Genomic DNA, 18793 nt, shown 5'->3' with positions numbered 1-18793 from the left:
AAGTGTTTGTCACAGTTCAAAACAGGGAGGGTTCTTAATGAAAAGAGGGGAGTTAAGTGAAAGCTTTTATACTGACTCTATATTAGTTTCCTGTGACTCTATAACATGATGCCACGAAGTGGGTGGCTTTAAACAGCACACATCTATTCTCCTACTGCTCTGGCCACCAGAAGTTGGAAATCAGCTTCACTGGGCAGAAATCACGGTGTCAGCTGGGCTGTGCTCCCCCGAGAGGCTCTAGGGGATAATCTGTTCTTTGCCTCTTCCAGCTTCCGGTGGCCGCTGGCGATCCTTGGCTTGTGGCCACATTGCTCCAATTTCTCCTTCTGTGGTCACTTCTGGGTGAAATCTCTCCCTGACTCCCTCTTATAAGGACACTTGTGATCACACTGGGCCCACCCATATAACCAGGATCACCTCCCCTTCTCAAGTTCCTTAACTTCATCACATCCATAAAGTCTCTTTCCATATAAGGTGACATTCACAGGTTCCAGGAATTAGGACTTAAATATCTTTGGGGGCATTATTCAGCTTATGCTGACTGTTGAAACTTCCAGCCTTCTGTTCCCAGTCAGCTCCCAGAGTGCTGGCAGCTGGAGGCCAACAAGTCTTCTCTGGTTGGGTCACCAGGTTTAGAAAAACAAAGAAACAAACAGAAGCCTAGAAGGATACTCAATTAAATTAGAATTTCAGATAAACAAAAATAATTTTTAGTATAAATATGTACCAAATATCACATGGCACATACTTATACTAAAAAAAATATTGTTTATCTGGAATTCAAATTTAAATGGGCACTCTATGTCTTATCTGGCAACCCTAATCCCTGGGAAATCTGACCAGCCCCAAAGAAAAGTTTTAAATATTCTGACATTGGGAGTCTTCTTTGGCAGATTACCCTGCCAAAGCGGTTCAAACTGAAGTTGACTAGCTCTCCCCATCTGTGCAGAACTTTTAATCTATCTGTTAGTATCTCATTCTTAATAGGAGCATATTTTTGAGGAAAATGTCTAACATTGAAGAGAGCAGAAAAAAGCAACACTGAGGAGAGACTTCTCAAGTGAAGAAAACTTTAAAAAAATCTATTCTTAATATCTTCAGAGACATGAACTAGTATATCCATGAAACAAGAACAGGATGCTAAAGAAAAGGAAAATTCTGAGAATAAAAACAAGCTCTGGCAATTTAAAATATGATAAGTATGATTAGCAGAGACAAAAATCTCAAAAGAAGGGTTGCGAACTAAAACTGAGGAGGTCTCCCAGAAGGTGGAGCAAGAAGAAAAAGAGATGGAGGACGGGGAAGGTTTAAAATATAAGGAGACACTCTGGGTGGCTCACTAATCAGTAACAACAGGAGGCTCAGAAAGAAACAAACAGGAGAGGAACTCTTTAATGAAGTAAATCAAGAAAATTTCTGAGAGTTGAAGAACGTGAAAAGGGACGTCCAAGAAGACGAAGCTGACAGATCAGCTGAGGTGTCTGAACATACTGGAAAGAGATTTCACAAGCTGGGGTGGGTTGGGGGTTTAATTAGTGATAAGAACTACATGGAAACTGAGCAAACAGAAAGAATTATTATTAACTCCAGGGCAAACAGCATGTTCTATGGGAAAAGAAAAGAGATCAGCTAGTCACAGTAACAGAAAGCCTGAATATTGAACTATACCAAACTGTGACACAGCAATATGGGGGGACAACGGGGTAAGTTTGCGCGTGTCTCCACGGGGTGGTGGGGGCTGCGGGGTGAGGTGGTTGGTGGTTATGCGATGGGTGAAAAAGAGTTAAATCTGCATCTTCCTGGTAGGAAGTTGATAGTCACTGCCTAGAAGTGAAAGATCAAGAAGTAGCTGTATAAGTTTGTCACTTAGAACTACTGAGTTAAGTACCAAAAGATACGAATTAAAGCACTGGAAGTTATAGGCTCTGGGGAGGAGATGGGGAGGATAGCAGGGCAGGGGGCTGCTGTTTTTAATAAGCCTTGCAGGGCGACTTGACTCCTGCCCAAGTGCATGAATAACGTGGGTGAAATGAAAATAATGTTAAAAAAGGATGACCATGCTGCTGAGACACACCAGGAAAAGCCATGGATTTGTCAAGTTGCTTTCTTTTTGCTTTGAGTTGACTGAAACCCATTAGAACGCAGCCCAGCCAGAGGAGCATTTGAAGATTCATTCTTTCTTTTCTTTAATGGAGATCCCATTGGTTTATAGTATTATATAAGTTCTATGAGTACCACACTACAGTTTTACTTCTGTACACAGATAGAGACTGAGTTTTTGGTGGCACAGAGGTTATTTCAATGCCGAAAGGCTGTTTGAGTGGACGGGAAAGGAAGAAATTCACGAAAGCAATGCGGCAACCTGATTTTCAGTGCTGTAAGAAACGTATTGCCTCATCGTAGAAAACCTGGTTAGAAGATCGGCCAGCTCCTCTGCCTTCAGAGGACAGCCGCACTCCTGCAGCAACTTCTGCATCTTGCATAAGGATGTGTAGCCATTTTTGGATGTATCTAGTTTGATGCGTGCTTTGCTGATATCTCGATTGAGGTCCTTAAGCTTATCCCTGAAAGAGAATGCATTTGAGACTCACACTAAAACCAGGAAAACAAATAATTTCTTTAAAGCAAGAGTTCCATGATCATTCTAATGTGGTGATTTGACGCTTCGTCTGACAATGAATTTTGAAGATGCTCTGCAGCCTTGATGTAACATTTACATTGAAAGGTATTCTGGAAAAAAATAATCATTTTTATCATTACCATTTTATTATTATTATCATTAGCAAAACTACGTTAGAGAAATTACAACCTTGTCTTTTTACTAGAGTGGGTGCTTTAAAAATGGAGCCAAACATTAAAAAATACAGTGATATTACAGACACGGGAAATACACCTCCACCCTCTTGATGCAGACTCGTTGAGCACCTATCACGTGCCAGGTACTGCTCTAGGTGTCAGGATACACCTAGTGAATGAGAGAGGCCTCCCTAGAAGAATTTACATTCTTCCTGGGGCAAGGCCAACGATAAACAGGAGACAACAGTGCCCTGCACAGTGGGTCAGGGATTAGCTGAGCACCCACAAGCGGGGCTGAGAATGCCCATGGTAGGGGGCGCTGCAATTCCCAGTAGTGGGTGCAGGGGGACCTCACTGGGGAAGGTGACACTTGAGCAGAGATGGCAGGGAGGTCAAGGACCCAGTGGGGATTTACCCCGGGAAGACCTCTCTGGGCCCAGGGACAGCCAGCGCCAAGGCCCTGAGGCAGGAATGCAGGAGCGGGAACCAAGGAGGGCAGAGAGTCTGGTCAGTGAGCTCTGAGGGGGGCGGGGGTCCAGGTCCTTTGTCCTTAAGAAGCACAGCCCATAATTTGCGTTTCTCAGTTGGGAAACCAGAAGCTGTGCTGTCTTTATGTACCTTCTCCCATTTATTTTTCTCAACAGCCCTACAAGGGAGGAGGGTAATTATCATCCCCGTCTTATAGGAAGAAGACAGTGCCGGCCTGTGCGGTGTCGGGGCTCAGCCAGCTCTCCCCTGCTGGGACAGAGACAGCGTCCGGCTTTAACTCTTGATCGTGCTCGAGGGCTGATTTTCTTAGGAATGTGTTCAAGTTTCTGATTCAGTCTTTCAGGGAAATTCTTCCCAGACTTAAAAAAAATTATTGATAAGGGAATAAAAAAGTTGGACATTTTTAGGAATAAACAGTCTTACACCTGACCTACAGGGGATGGATTATATTCCATAAACTCGCTCATCCAGGTCCCAGGAAGCTCTTCCTACCACACTGAGCACTGCGTCCGTCTGACTTGAGCTCGGCTGTGAGGTTCCTACTCAGGGAAAAGGATATGCCAGAAACTCCAAACACGAACTCTTTGCTGGTAATTGTCTACCACCTCCGATATGTATTTGTGGATACATATCCATAAACTGTTCCTTGAGTGTGCCTGGAAAAAATAATCCATAGCAACAGAGAAGTCAGAAATCAGAAGAGGGGAAGCTGAGGGAATACTTGGGGGGAGAGGGAGGCTTGGACCCTGAAGCTACGTGGGTCACCGTCTCCCTCCCCTGCTGGCCTCCGGGTCCGAGCTGGCTGCTGTGAGTCTTCGAGAAGCTGATACAAATGAGCTGCAGTAACTGTCCGGGGAATGTATCCCAAGGGCAGCAACACCCTGGATTCCCTCACAGGTGTACTTTGAATTCTGTCCCATCCTACAACATGATTACTCGTGATCACAACTATTATATTCCACTTAATCCTTCAAAATGAAAGCAAATGAAGGTATAAAAAAAATCAAAACTTTTTTTGAGATACATATTTTTAGAAAATTGAGGCGTTCAGTATTTCTTGGACTGGTTTCCAGGCAGTAATTATTTCTCTCGCAGGGTAAATATGTGCTCAGAATAAGTGAGGATTCGGAGCTCTGATCACGCCACACTGCCAGGCAGAACCCGCGTCAGCCCACACAGTGTCTGGTCCCTGGTCTGGACAACGAGACGGAAGCCCGAAGAGGGCAGTGGCACGGCCGGTGGACGGCCGCAGAGCCCCTCACACACAGTCTGGCCGGCACGCTGGAGAGAACTGGAGAGAACCCTGTGCAGCCCGGCTGGGTTTGCTCCTGTGTCTCGCAATTTGCATTTGAGAACAGGCGGCTGAGCTTCCGCCGCTAGTTCACTATTGCTGGTCTGACTCTGGAAAATAAATAGGGGTTCAGAAAAGGATTCTTCTGAATTTTTAAAATGTATTCAGGCCATTTCAAACAAAATTAAACCTCTTAGATTTAAGAGGCAGACATAAAATTTCAGTCACTTGAATGAACACGACTCCTGTTTCTTAATCTTATCAAAGCTTCAGTATAAATGAGGAGGTTAAAAGTCCTGGAAACACTGCATCTGATGGGTTATCTGGAAGACCCACTGACACCGAAATTGAAAAGTGGGCCATCCTGAAGGGGAAAGTGACTTGACAATTTCGCGATCTGACATCTTTGAGGAAACAGAAGCCGGTCATGAATTTTTACGCATCGGGCTTGATTTCTTTGGTAAGGGAGCGTGATGGTGGGAGGGGACCGGGTGAGTGTGAATCAGTTTTCGGAGCCTGATGATCTGAAACGCTTCGTCCAGTGGCACGTAGTTCTTCCAGCTACAGATCCACGATCGCACAACAAACAGAAACAAGAAGAGAAAGACCATGCGGACGATGCTGAGGATGTGAGATCCCTCCCAGAGCCTCGTTACTCACAAGTAGCAGGAGAGAGGGAAGGGAAGACACGTGTGGGTGATGAGGCCAGCCCTGTCTGGGAAAGATAAATTCCACTTTTTTGTTACTTTTATGGCATATTTGATATTTATACCAATCTTGCGCATATTTTTACTGGAAATTTCACCAACTCCATTCTCTGCCTTCGGGCTTTATAACTCAGTAACTTAGACGCAATTCAGGGGTGTGTTCCAACTGCCCTTCTCTTAAACCCCATTCAGCCGTTACATTTCATCCCTGTGTCCTTGGAGTGCTTCTTTCCTCTGGGGATTCTTTAGCAACAGCTCATTCACTCATTCAGAGATGATGGGGACAGAGAGGTGAAGTGACAGACAGGAGATGGACAGACACGCAGATGAGAATGCCAGGGAGGTAAGCCTCTGGAGCAGGGGGCAGGGTCCCAGGCCTGGGGAGTGCTGATGGGCGGCCACCCAGGACCGAGACTGATTGAGAAAGTCTGTCCCATCCCTTTAGGGTCACATCAAATGCGGCAAAATTTTCTCCTATGTTCCTTTTTTTTTGAGGCATAATTGACATATAACATATTAGTTTCAGGTATACAACATAATGATTTGATATCCGTATACACTGTAGGATGTATAGTTACCGTCCATCACCATCCATAGGATGAGAACTTTTAAGATTTACCTTCTTAGCGACTTTCAAATACGCAGTACAGTATTACTAACGATAGTCACCTTGCTGTACATCACATCCCCAGGACCTATTTCTATCATAATGGAAGTTGTGCTTTTTGACCCACTTCGGCATCCCACGCTACCCTCACCTCTGGCAACTGCCAATCTGTTTTCTGTATCTATGAGCTTGGGTTTTTGTTTTTTTTTTAAAGATTCCACATATAAGTGAGATCATATGGTTTTTGTCTTTCTTTGTCTGACTTATTTCACTTGGCATAATGCCCTCAAGGTCCAGCTGTGTTATCACAAATGGCAATATTTCATTCTTTTTTATGGCCGAATAATATTCCATTGTACATGTATGTACCACATTTTCTTTATCCATTGTTTTAGAATTTTAAAATATGGCATTAGTGACTAGTTTCATCAGTGACTATTTTTAAACTTTGAAAGGAATCACATGCAGTCCCACCATCCAAATACAACACGATACCTTCTGTACAGCATCTTGTGGACAGGCACGTACATTTGGTGTAGCTCCAATCATGGTACACAGACTGTTTATTTATTTATTTTGGCTACACCACGGGACACTTGGGATCTTAGTTCCCCAACCAGGGATCGAATCTGAGCCCCCTGCAGTGGAAGCGTGGAGTCCTAACCACTGGACCGGCAGGGAAGTCCCTATACAGACTGTTTAAAACTTCATTGCCAACTAGCCTTCTATCCCAGACATTCCCACAGTGTCTGAGGTGATGGTTGAAACTGGCATACACCATCTCATATTCCTTGGGGCCACGCTCTGTAAGCCAGGCCCTCATCTGGGATTGACAGGTGTCCTTTTCTTTCTTTTTTTTTTTGTGGTACACGGGCCTCTCACTGCTGTGGCCCCTCCCACCACGGAGCACAGGCTCCGGACGCGCAGGCCCAGCGGCCACGGCCCACGGGCCCAGCCGCTCCACGGCATGCGGGATCCTCCAGGACTGGGGCACGAACCCATGTCCCCTGCATTGGCAGGCGGACTCTCAACCGCTGCGCCACCAGGGAAGCCGACAGGTGTCCTTTTGTTGCTGCTGTTGAAAACACACTGCAAGTCATACCTTCTACCTGCTAAACTGCTGGCCTCTTCCGCATTATTTCTTTGGGATAAAGTCCCAAAGTTAAAGTTGTGCTAAGTTGAGTTAAAGAATGAGTCTGTCCCTTCATTCATTCGCTGGACAAATACTCACTGGGTGCCTACTAGGCATCAAGCACTGTTCTGAACCAGGTGGAGACAGGCATGTCCTCGTGGAACCTCCATTCTACTTGTCCAGGGGAGGGGCCAGGGGCTTAGGTTAGTAAACGCCTCAAAGGTTCAGTTCTCAAGGGTGACCTGAGAGTGTGACTGTGTAGGGTGGCGTAGGCTTATAGCTCTTTAACTCCTTTGTAGCTTTGTGACTTAGCGCCGATTTCTAGAATCTACAGCAGTGAACGAGTATTACAATTTCACGGCAGCTCTGCCAGCACTGGGAGGTACCACTTCAGAACAAACAGTGCTGCAAGGGTCAACGAGGAGCGGACGCCGGCCCCCGGGCCGTGTGCTCACAGACTCACCCAGCCGGCACGGCCCTCTCCGTGCTCTGCTCCTTCATCTCTTCTTGCACCTGCTGTGGCTTCGTGAAATGACCCATGAAGTTGAAATAATCCTCTGCGTAGGGCTGATGAATAGCCTCTGAACAGTTAACCCCCAATTTCTGTAAAACTTCTTGGTAAGTAATGTGCCCTCTTCCCTCGGTGTCATACCTTTAAAGACAAACAAACAAAACTCTCACCAGTGCGAGATGCTCAGGGCTTTAACACCATCTGCACTCCATCTGCCTGGCTCCTCACACCCCGTGTGCTCTGCAGGCCTGCAGCACCGGCCTCCCCGGGGGTCAGGAACGCAGGATCTTGAGCCTCACCCCAGACCTGAGCTGGACCTGCTCGTAACAAGACCCTCAGGCGATCCACAGGCTCATCGATCAACAGGAAGGTCACCTCACACAAGGTGATCTTGGACCACCCCAAGAGAGCAACCGGATTCATCCTCTGTCATTCTGTTAGAAATACGACTGTGACCACGGAAAATTAAAACCAACCCTTCCTTAATTCAACGGTCTTTTATTGAGCACCTACATGTAAGAGGAACTACGCTAAGGTTCAGAAGAAAATCCGTCAAAAAGCATATTCAGGGGCTTCCCTCGTGGTGCAGTGGTTGGGAGTCCACCTGCCGATGCAGGGGACACGGGTTTGTGTCCCGGTCCGGGAGGATCCCACATGCCGTGGAGCGGCTGGGCCCGTGAGCCATGGCCGCTGAGCCTGCGCGTCCAGAGCCTGTGCTCCGCAACGGGAGAGGCCACGGCGGTGACAGGACGCGTACCCCCCCCCCCCAAAAAAAAGCATATTCAATCTTAAAACTCAAATAAATGAATGCCACTTGATTCCAATTCCCCATTTTCTCTTTGAAGAGATGCCAATTACACACAACCAACGAGAGAGACTAGTAAGGAAAACAAGATAAGGATTATGTTATGTACCTTTTATGTCATTTTCTATTATTGGGATTTTTCTAAATTGTAATTCATTTTAAAAAAGGCATAATGGAGGGTTTTTATCTCCCAACATCATTCAAATAGAATAGAATTACTTCAATAAAAATTTTTAAGGCAAATTGCCAATTTTCTTTAAAGAAAAGAAGCATTTATTTTCACGGAAAGATCTCGGTCCTCCTCTAACCGATAAAAATGGCATTTCCGGCAGTGATTTTCCCAGATGAACTCAGCGTTCCGAGGGCTGAGGAGGTATTTGCACAATGTCTGGGGCTTCACGCTGCATCCGGCTGCTGTCGGTGCCTGCGGGACGGAGCCAGGCGCCCTGGGCTCTCCTGTGTGAAGCAGGGCCCCCTCTGCTCTCCGCCGCCGGCCAGATGCTGCAGGACCACACGCTGGCCGCCGCCCCAGCACCGGGTCCCCTGCGACCCTCCCAACTGAGTAACGACGAGGAGGACGGATTTATTTACCCGACTTTCCTGTCCTCAAGGGCTGGGGTGCTGGGTGGAGGACGAGGGGTGAGAAGTTCCCGAGGCCCCCCTGCCCACCCCTCCCCCTGCGGCCCCCCTGGGCCTCGCGTCTCACCTCCGCCTGCCTCCCAGCATCCAGGCCTGCTTTCATCAGGGACTCCTTACTAGAAGGTGAGGAGAGTCCCCTCCTGCGACGGAGGGGCAGGGAGGGCAGCGATGTCTGAGACGCCAGCTCACCGGCCTCGAGTCGCTGGCCAGGTCCCGCCACCCACCCGGGCTCGGTTTCCTCGCCTGGGCTGCAGCACGGAGGGGGAGGGCGCTCTGAGACCTGCTGGCTGGAATCATGCCCCCAGTGCCGTCGTTGTTACTAAGGGTTTGGGAAGCCCTCCCAGACCTTTCCAGGCGTCCGCTATTAGTACGACCTTAGTGCCTGCAACCCCCAAAAGTACCATTCTACCTTTAGTCAGTGAATTTTCCTTCTAAAACAAAACAAAGCGACCCACCCACCAGAGGAAGCCCGAGGCTTGTGGTGGCTTTATGTGCCAGGCGGCACGAAGGGCCGGTGCCTCTAGCAAATGGCTTCTCCTACTGCTGGTGACGGGACAGCTGCAGGAAGGAGAGTCTAGTTCTCCATCAGTGCACCTGGGAAGGGGAGGGTTGCCATTTCTTGAGCTCCTAGGGCGATCCCAGGGCCGTGGGTCTTTCGCTGAGCTGCATCAGGCCCGTGACCAGCCTGATGCCACCAGAGTGCTGCTGTGATGCAACTCTATAAAGACACCCCTAGAAGAAAGCTCCCCAAGGGGGCTCCCCACCCCTACAGGGCGCTCCTGAGAGAACGTGCACAGACCACCCGCCTGACAAGCAAGGCCTGGCCAGCAGGGCGCCTCTTCTGGGACCTCCCTCTCGTCCTGAGGCAAAAGCACTGTGTCTCTGCCTTCCCTGGATCCCTGTAGCCTGTGGTGAGGGCCGGGGAGCGGGGTGAGTGCTGGTGGAGGCTGGGACCAGGGCCTGGTGTTTGCCGCTGCCATTTGCCACCCAAAGGCTCAACCACATCCCACCTCTGCTTCCCCCACTTCAGTCCGTGTCTTCCCTCCCTGCTTGACGGTGGGTTTCTCGAGGAGAGACCATGCCTCGTTTATCTTGATGGGCGAACCCACAGTTCCCAGCAACATGCCTCGCAAAACTTCCTTATCGATACCTGGCTGATGAGCAATGAACGTGAAGGGCACGTGTCCCTAAGGAAGGCCTGCCATCCCCGCAGGCAACGCTCACGAGATTCCCAACAACAAATTCTCAATCGTGACACTTGAACTGAATGGAAAGACACTTCTTAATTACTTCATTAATAAAGATCATAAACATTCTATTCGCATCTCCAAGGAACAGAAGACCAGATTGCACAACTGCACCTAAAATATTGTTATGAATATGAATAATAAGAGAGTTAATTCAGCTTCCATAACCTCACCCTTCATCAGATAATCCTTCGTGTCACATTTAAAAAAATCAACTTGCCTGTAACGGTTGAATTTTAAAAGGGTTCGGCAACAGATGTGCCACGAAAAATGTGCACATAAACAGAGGACCCATAAAAACTCGCATTTGCATATGGCAATGGCCACTAATTTATGATATAATCAGATTACTCTGCCCATCTATTGTACACACAGCAATTTGGTTGTACACATGATCTGAATATGTTCACATCGATTGCTGTGCTGTGAAAGTCTTACCCTTTCATGCTCAGTTTAGCAGTTGATTCTTACATAAATGACAGAAGAATCTTCCAGCATCACTGACCCCAGATTCAGAGGGTCTGGTGCAAGCCCCACTGACGACCCAGGCCTGCAGCAGAGGGAGACGTGGTCCTTACGCAGCTTGGACAGAGGGATTCTCTCGGGGACCATCTGTGAGGGTGGTCCGATGGCTCAGAGAGCTGCCCTTCAGAGCACACAATGTCCAGCTGCCTAAGGGGGCAGTGCCCAATGGCACATTCAGCCAGTCCTGGTGGAGCCACAGATGAGACACCATGGGCTCCATCCCCATCCAGGGCCACAATCCCGCCCTTACGCTCCCCAATAAGCGGCGGTCTGGCCTTGGATGAAGCCACGCCAGAGATGGGAAACCCGCTCCTTCAGGGACTGCCCAGTGTAGTTCTAGACGACGTTAGTCACGAAGGTGTCCTTTATGCGGAGCTAAGGGCCTGTCCAGCTAGTCCCTCCTTCACGCGCAGCTCTTCTAACTCATCCCCGACCATCACGTCCCATTCGATCCTCTCTTTTCTGAACTGTTCCTTCAACCTTTTCAAATCCTTTCCCACCCAGAGGCTCTCCTGGTCCAGGTGTTCAACCAGCATGGCACAGGGTAGGTTCTCTCTAGACACTGCCTTGGTTGAGGCAACAGAGATGACCCAGCTTCACGTTAACTGAGAGTCATACGTCTTCCCGTGGGCCGATGCACATGACACAGGGACTTTTTAATAGTCTTTGCCTTTTATATTGGAATACTAACATACAACTTACCTACCCAAACAAGAAATGTGCATAAATTGGGCATTAATTATCTCCCGAACATTCTGCCAGGTCTGCGCGATCAGCTGGTCGCACACGACCGGCATCTATACGCAAGTTTCCCAGGCTGCCGCTGTCCTACCTGAGTCGTCTGTGCATTTTTATAATACACTGGCTTCATAGTTTTTCAGCAAAGTTTGTTTTAGATCTAAAATAGCAGAGTTCTACCCAATGAAACAAGGCTACAGAAGGGGCTCAGGACACTGAGCGCCCCCGAAGGGCGTGTCCCCCAGAGCTCTGTGCCCTGGCCCTGGGGTGCCCTGTGCCCGGCAGGCTCTGGGTCTCAGGCTCTTCTGACGGAAGCAGCATCCTTCCTCTTCCATCCCAGGGACCTCCCACTCCCCCGGCTCTGGGCCTCTCTGCTCACTAGGACCCCCTTTCCCCACCTCTGGCTAATGTCTGTTTCTTAAGACAACTCAGGCATCGCACCTCCTGGGGGTCTCTCTCTGAACACCCACAGCCCGGGCTGCCCAGCCTCTCCCTCCCGGCATGCAGCTGCTGCCTTCCCGGCCGAGTCGTGAGCAACCTGAGGGTGGAGGCTTCCTTCCTCTCTGGAACCCCACAATATAGCACAGGGCTTGCAACTTAGGAAGTTTCAAGAAAATCCTGCTTAATGATTGCTCTGATGAATGGATGAATGGATGGATGCACTTTCCTCTTGTAATTTATTCTCTGCAGTCTCTCCAAAACCAAGTGCATTGCTCCTGAAATCTCGTGCTAAAAGATCCTGCCTGGCTTCAGTTACCAGGTTTCCTTTCACAGCGGCCTCCTTCAGGCTTGACGGTTGTGTACCTTTAACCCTCAGTGAGCCAGGCTAGCTTAACACGCATGTGCTCCCCACTCTGTCCGCCCCTGTGCAGTTAGCTGGGACCACGGCCCGGCCCTGGGCCGCGGGCTGTGGGCACAAGTGTGTCCTTCTGGGCCGAAGCCCGCCGAAGCCCATGTGCGGTCCTGTGCTCTGCAGGTCCCGGGGGACCCTGCTGAGGGATGAGGCCACAACTGGAAGCCAGATCCCGAATCACCACTTGGAAGAGAACCGTCCAGAAGAGCCGCTAGACATGCTAGACTTCGTGTGAATAAAAACTAAGCACGCATGTGCCAGGTCACTGAGATGGGGGAGTTAATGCACTAATTTACTTCCAGCGTAAACAAGACCTGCCAGGCTAACCCGGAGCTCTGAAAGCGCGCGCTTCACAGGTGCTTCGTAAATGTCGAGTGAACAATGGATGCTGACAAGTTTTGTCTATATTCTCCCTATTTTCTAATTCTGTGTTTTCGAAAGAGCTGAACGTTATTTTCCTACTCACTTCCAGCTACCCAGTTTTGGCGGGGGCTTTCCTCGTCTCACTAGCAGACCCCGGGAGCTGGCAGAGTGTCACGTTGGCCCCAGCTGCTCCCTGCCTTGCCGGGGGTCCCTGTCACTCCCGCCGGGTGGGAGAATGCCCCTCCCCCTGTACGGGCGACTGCAGGAGGCTCCTGGTGCCTGCACAGCCTGGCGCGGGCCACAACCTTGCCGCCTAGCCCTCCTGCTTCGTAAGGCAGGCAGGGACTTGGAGGGAGTGGACCAGGGTGAGTCAGGGTCAGCAAACGCTGAGCCATTGAGAGGAGCAGGCCAGGAGGTGGAATGAGGGTGAGGACGGCTAACCAAGATCATGGAAACGCCTAGAAAATGGATGAAAAAAACCACACCACCAAGTTTATCCTCTCTGCTGAGTGGGGTACGGCTGCTTTCTTGCTGTTGTCTTTTCTTTTCCTTTATGCTTCTCTGGATTTTCTGAGTCTCCTAAAATGAGTATGCATTAATATTGTAATCAGAAAATAATTTCAAATCTATATGATCTTTTTGCTACTAATTTTTATGCTTATCTACGCCAGGTACCCTCTTTATATCATTTGGTTCCCATTGCCATCCCACTGGAGAGATTACTGAAGCTCAGAGAAGGTGAGCCACTGGCCCAAGGTCACACAGCTCAGTCCGGGCGCCATGGGCCAGGGTGCAGGCCCCCTCAGAGCATAGCCCCTCAGCTGCGGGTTCACTTCCTAAATCTCTCTCACACCTGTCACTTCCGTCCCAGTCCTCCAGGCACGACCCAGGGAAGACAGCCCTGAATTCACCTCTGTGCCTCCCTCCCCGTCTCTGGCAATTCATCCTCCTCCCCGTGGCCAGAGTGATCTTTCTGGAACGTGGGCCTGCCTCCCTCTTTCCCCACCAAACACTTGGCCTTCAGGATGGGGTCCCCACCTCGCCCTGCCCTTCACGATGTGGCCCCACCAAACACTTGGCCTTCAGGATGGGGTTCCCACCTCGTCCTGCCCTTCACGATGTGGTTCAGCTGATGCGCAGCCTCCCCTTCTGCCTGGCCACCCAGGTGACCCCCCAGCCCTGGAATGTGACACACCCTTCGCCCTTTGGCTGGACATTCATCTGGTGGCTCTCGACCCCGCGCTTGCCCTTTGCACATCTTCCCAGCTGCCCCCTGGCTGCCCCCAGGGAGCTGTGCCCTTGGAGGTGGGAAGAGGGCAGGGCCAGGCTGTTCCCAGGGGACCTGCTGTCATGGATCCGTAGCTCCGGCTCAGCACAGAAGTCGAGGTTCCCGCAAATTCCGAGACAGCATCAGGAGTGGAGGCAATTTCCTGGTCTCCAAATAATACGGCCTCCCCTTTGCCCTGCAGTTGCTGGTGGGGAGCAGCTCCCTTATCTCTGTGTAACCTCCCCCGCTTGCTCTTCCAGCCTGGGGCGCAGCAGCCTCCCGGCCTCTGAGTAATAGCGCAATCCCCCTGCAGACTTCTGCTACCCCCAGCCTCCCTTGCAGGGGTGCAGCCATCAAGGGATTCTAGCCAAAAGAATTTGGGCAAAGTGATGGCCATGTTTCCAGGCCTGGTCCTTACAAAGCTGACCAGAGGGTCCTCTGTACTCTGTTCCCTTCTCTGCTGGCAGACACATAAGATCCAGGGGTGGTGGGACTCCTGGTCCCTGAATGACTGTGAACAGAGCTTCCCAACACCCACACTACATTTTGACATCATTATGGGGCAAGCCCCTGGGATGCTGGCCTTGTTTGTTACCGCAGCCAGCCTACCCTGATCCATACACCACATGAGCTAACTCAGCAGGGCAGAGTGAGGCACAGAGAAGTTAAGTAACTTGACAGGGGCCACACAGCTATAAGGGGTGGAGGCATGTCTGGCTGCAGAGCTCTCAACCACTCACCATCTACGGCAAACAGCCGGCTAAACAAAAGTAGATGAAATTCTCATCTCAAACAGTTTTCAGCACAGGGTAGATATTTGTGTATTTAATCATGTTAATACGTGTATAAAGAAACTTTAGCCAAAAGCAACACTGAGTGTCTCCCTCCCATGAACATGGAACCTTGCTCTGTCCCCCATCGGGAAGAGGGCTAAGTATGCTCTCCTTCCTCACGGGGACACCTGAGTCCTACACCCCTCATTCTTGCAGCTTGCCCCATCCCTCCCTGATGGAGACCACAGTCTCCCGAGGCCCACACCCCACCAACCCCTTTTCTGAACTGCTTCCTGACTAGGCTTCCTAAAGCATGGCTTGACCCACATCACATTTTGTTGTTTCCGAATGACTCGTTAATACTGCCAGAAAGGGAGGACTGCGGCCAGGTGATCAGCCTCACCTTTCCTTCCTCAGCCTGGAGCCCAGGCACTGCTTGGAGAATGCCTCACCCGTCCTCCTGGCCCGTGGGTCAGGCAGCCCTCCTTCCCCATCTGGACCTTTGGAACAATTTCAGTTTCTCTCCCACCATGACAGCTTCCTGCTCTTCCACGGCCCCCAGCACCCATACTTTTGTCTCCCTTTCTGCTCGACATGTCCCTCCTCTGGCATTTATAACAGGCGACTCTGCACCCTGGTATTGGGGTGAATGCTTCCTGCCCCCTGACAGCTCCCCGAGCGTCAGGACCACACAGTCACCTCCGCATCATCCACAGGTCTACATGGTGAGAGAGCCCCGCGCATTTGGCCGCTGCACCCCATCTTCTGATTACTCAGATGGACCCACTCATCTAGTCCCTCAAAAGAGAAAACGGGTAGGGAGACCAAATTGTCCCTGAGTTGGAACTGACCTAAAACAAAACAAAACAAAACAAAAAAGAAACCAAGGATTTTGTAAGAACTTCAAGTTGCTTTTCTAAATTAGACACAAAACAGCCTAATTCTAAACTCGGCCAACATTGCAGCTTTCCCCTTTGAACAGATGCAAAGCTGAAATACTACATGGACTGCTCCGTGGGCTTGCCTCTGAGAGGACATGCAATATTGGGGTACGATCCTGCGGGGATGCAAGTGGCAGCTAACATATAATGAAGAAGAAAGTAATTCAAAGACAGAGCTGGAACTTGGAAATGGACCGCATTGTCAGTGCACCTTGAAACTTAAACATCTACACAGGGAATGTTGTAACTGGGGGCCTGGTTCAAAAACAGCTAAATCTAAAGCACATTTTGAAAAATGTAGTCGACATTAGGTACGAGTTTCAGTTTAAGACACTCTTGGGAAACCACTCCAAGTTACCAAAACTTTGGTGATTTTCTTCCAGCAAATTACTGATCTATAAAACAGTTGTGCAACATTGATTTCCATCTTTAGGTGATGGGGAGAGACCACTTTTCCCTTTACCCATTGCAGATCTGTCTGCTGAGCTACTTGTATTAGAGTTAAGTCTTTGGGGAGGGACTTAGTTCTCTGAAACAGTAAAAGGATGTGGTTGAACTCCCGGTTCCTTGGAAAGGCAAAACTCTCAAGTCTAGTATTTAATACTGGTGACAAGTGTTTACCTGGCTCCCCATGTTCCTGAAGGCAAGCCTGTTGGCCAAGGCTTCTTTCTACGGGGGAACAGGACAGATACAACCGTAGGAAAACCATTCCTGGTCCCACCTGACCCCTGAGGAGTGACGAAAGCCTGGTGCTGAATTTGGCCATCCGGAATGAAAAGCCAGCCTTCAGATACCACTCACCTCATCCAAAGCTTCTCACATTCTCTGGGTGTGAGGGGAATATCAAAGCCGTAGAGCGCGTTCTTTACATCCCGTCGTCGAAGAATGCTGTTGCCCTCATTGTCGGTTTCGATAAAATTCTACAATATTCCAAGGAGGCATTTAGTAACATGCATAATTGCTCAGACAGTATACAGGCTTTTCAATAGTCAGTATCTGGAGCAAGCTAAGACATTTTTCTCCCATTCCTCCTGCTTAAAAACCTTTTAATCTATGTCCTAGATACCCTCCCCATTCCTCTAAAGAAGGTGATCGAGCAAAACACGAACAAGTGTTAACACCTAGGAGGGGCTTATTTCTGGGTAATGAGGGGTCTCAGGTGTGTGGCTTGGATTCTTCTCTGACCGACAACTTGGGATCAAACACTGTTAGAAATAAGAGTCAACCAGAGCCTGGGAAATGAGGCGTAGCCCACACTGCTGAGGTTATCACAACTTGAGATCAAACACTGTTAGAGATAAGAGTCAAGCAGAGCCTGGGGAGTGAGGCACAGCCCACACTGCTGAGGTCATCATCTCCACGATGCAGCGAAGTTGGCTGCCCGGCTGTCTGTCAGAGGGGAAATGAGGGACATGAGACTCTGGTTGTTGTGATAAGGTGGTATGGTACCATTTTAATATCCCTGAGGGGTACAAAAGGCATCTGGGGATTTGTCACCACAGACTAGAAGAGCAGGTAGCACAGGGCATTCCACTCTGTCTTAAATTGTTTCCGAACAATAGCTCATTCGCTCCTCCTTCTAATACACTGTGAGGGAGACATAGTGGGTCCATCTCCCAAGTCCTCTGCGAGCATCATACCTAACGGTGAAACCACGAAACATTCCCTGTAAGATCAGGAACCAGGCAAGAATATCTCTATCGCCCTCTATTCATCATTGTACTGGAGGTGCCCGCCAGTGTAGTTAGGCAAGTTAAAATTGTTAAAAGGTGTACAAACAGGGCAGGGAGAAATACAATTGTCATTTATTCACAAATGACATGACTGCATATATAAGAATACAAGGAATCCATAAATAAATTATTACACTAAGAGGCTTTGGCAAGAAATCTGGATTCTCTATCAATACATAAAATTATCCACATTTTTATATCTCAGACATGGAAAATGAATTAAAAAAATAACATTTACAGTAGCATCAAAAATAGAAAGTTTGAGGAATAAATCTTATAAATGATTGTAAGACTTCTACACAGGAATGTCTAAAACTTTTTTGAAAGATATTTAAAAAGATCAAAATAAATGGAAATACAATGTGTTCATTAATCGGAAGGCTCCATGTAGTAGAGATGTCATTTCTTGCCAAACATCCCAATAGTTTTTTTTTTCTTTGTGGAACTTGACAAACTGATTCAAAAACTCTCAGAGAACAAGGAGGCAGGACTTGCCAACCAGCTAATTAAGATGTCTTACTAAGTTATGGGGACTCTAAAGATGTGGTACTGGTGCCAAGATAGACAAACTGACCAATGAACCAGAAGGAGGAGCCCAGAAACACCCACAGGCACTGATGCAGGACAGTGGTGATGCTGCAGATCAGCGGGGGAAAAGATGGACTTTGCAATGAATGGTGCCAGGACAACTGGATCGCCATACGGAAGATGGAATTGGATCCCCACAGCATGACACGTGACACTTCCAGTGCTGATGTCAAGACCTGAATGTGAAAGGTGAGGCTGTGAAGCTGCTAGGGAGATCGTAGGAGAATATCTTCATGACTTCAGGGCAGGGTTTCTTCAACAAGAGCTTTAGGGAGTAGTTAAAAATGTGACTACATTAAATGAAGAACTTATATTTATCAGAAGATATCATATAAAGAGGGTGAAAACAGGAAAGGGTGTGGCCATGATGTCAGAGTAGGAAGACCCTGAGCTCACCTCCTCCCATGGACACGCCAAAATTACAGCTATTAACAGAGAAACTGTTGATGAGCAAACCCAGAAGACTCGCAGAAAAGAGCTTCTACAGCTACCGATATAAGGAAGGAACCACAGTGAGGCCAGAGTCATGGTATAGTCAAGACCCATACCCCTGGCAACCCATAAATGGGAGGATAATTACAATTGCAGAGGTTCTCCCCAAGAAGCAAGGGATCTGTGCCCCACATTGGGCTCCCCAGCCTGGGGTTCCTGCGCTGGGAAGATGAGCCCCCAGAACATTTGGCTTTGAAGGCCAGCAGGGCTTACTCTCGGGAGTATCAGAGGGCTGTGAGAAATAGAAACTCCACTCCTAAAGGGTGCACACAAAATCTCTGGGCCCCAGGGTAGAA

The 18793-nt window shown here is 48.9% G+C and overlaps 1 protein-coding gene across 1 annotated transcript in view; it reads right to left on the bottom strand.

Moving 5' to 3' along the window:
- Window positions 1–18793, bottom strand: part of EFCAB6 (EF-hand calcium binding domain 6) — a 230450-nt gene that overhangs the window by 47775 nt on the left and 163882 nt on the right. The window contains 3 exon segments of the mRNA XM_065887305.1: window positions 2409–2564; window positions 7486–7674; window positions 16486–16604. Coding sequence (XP_065743377.1) covers window positions 2409–2564; window positions 7486–7674; window positions 16486–16604 — 464 coding nt within the window.

This window comes from Phocoena phocoena, chromosome 11, assembly GCF_963924675.1.
Source record: "Phocoena phocoena chromosome 11, mPhoPho1.1, whole genome shotgun sequence".
Taxonomy (NCBI): Eukaryota; Metazoa; Chordata; class Mammalia; order Artiodactyla; family Phocoenidae; genus Phocoena; species Phocoena phocoena.
Note: the sequence above shows the minus strand (reverse complement) of the source record. Positions and strands in the feature narration are given on the sequence as shown.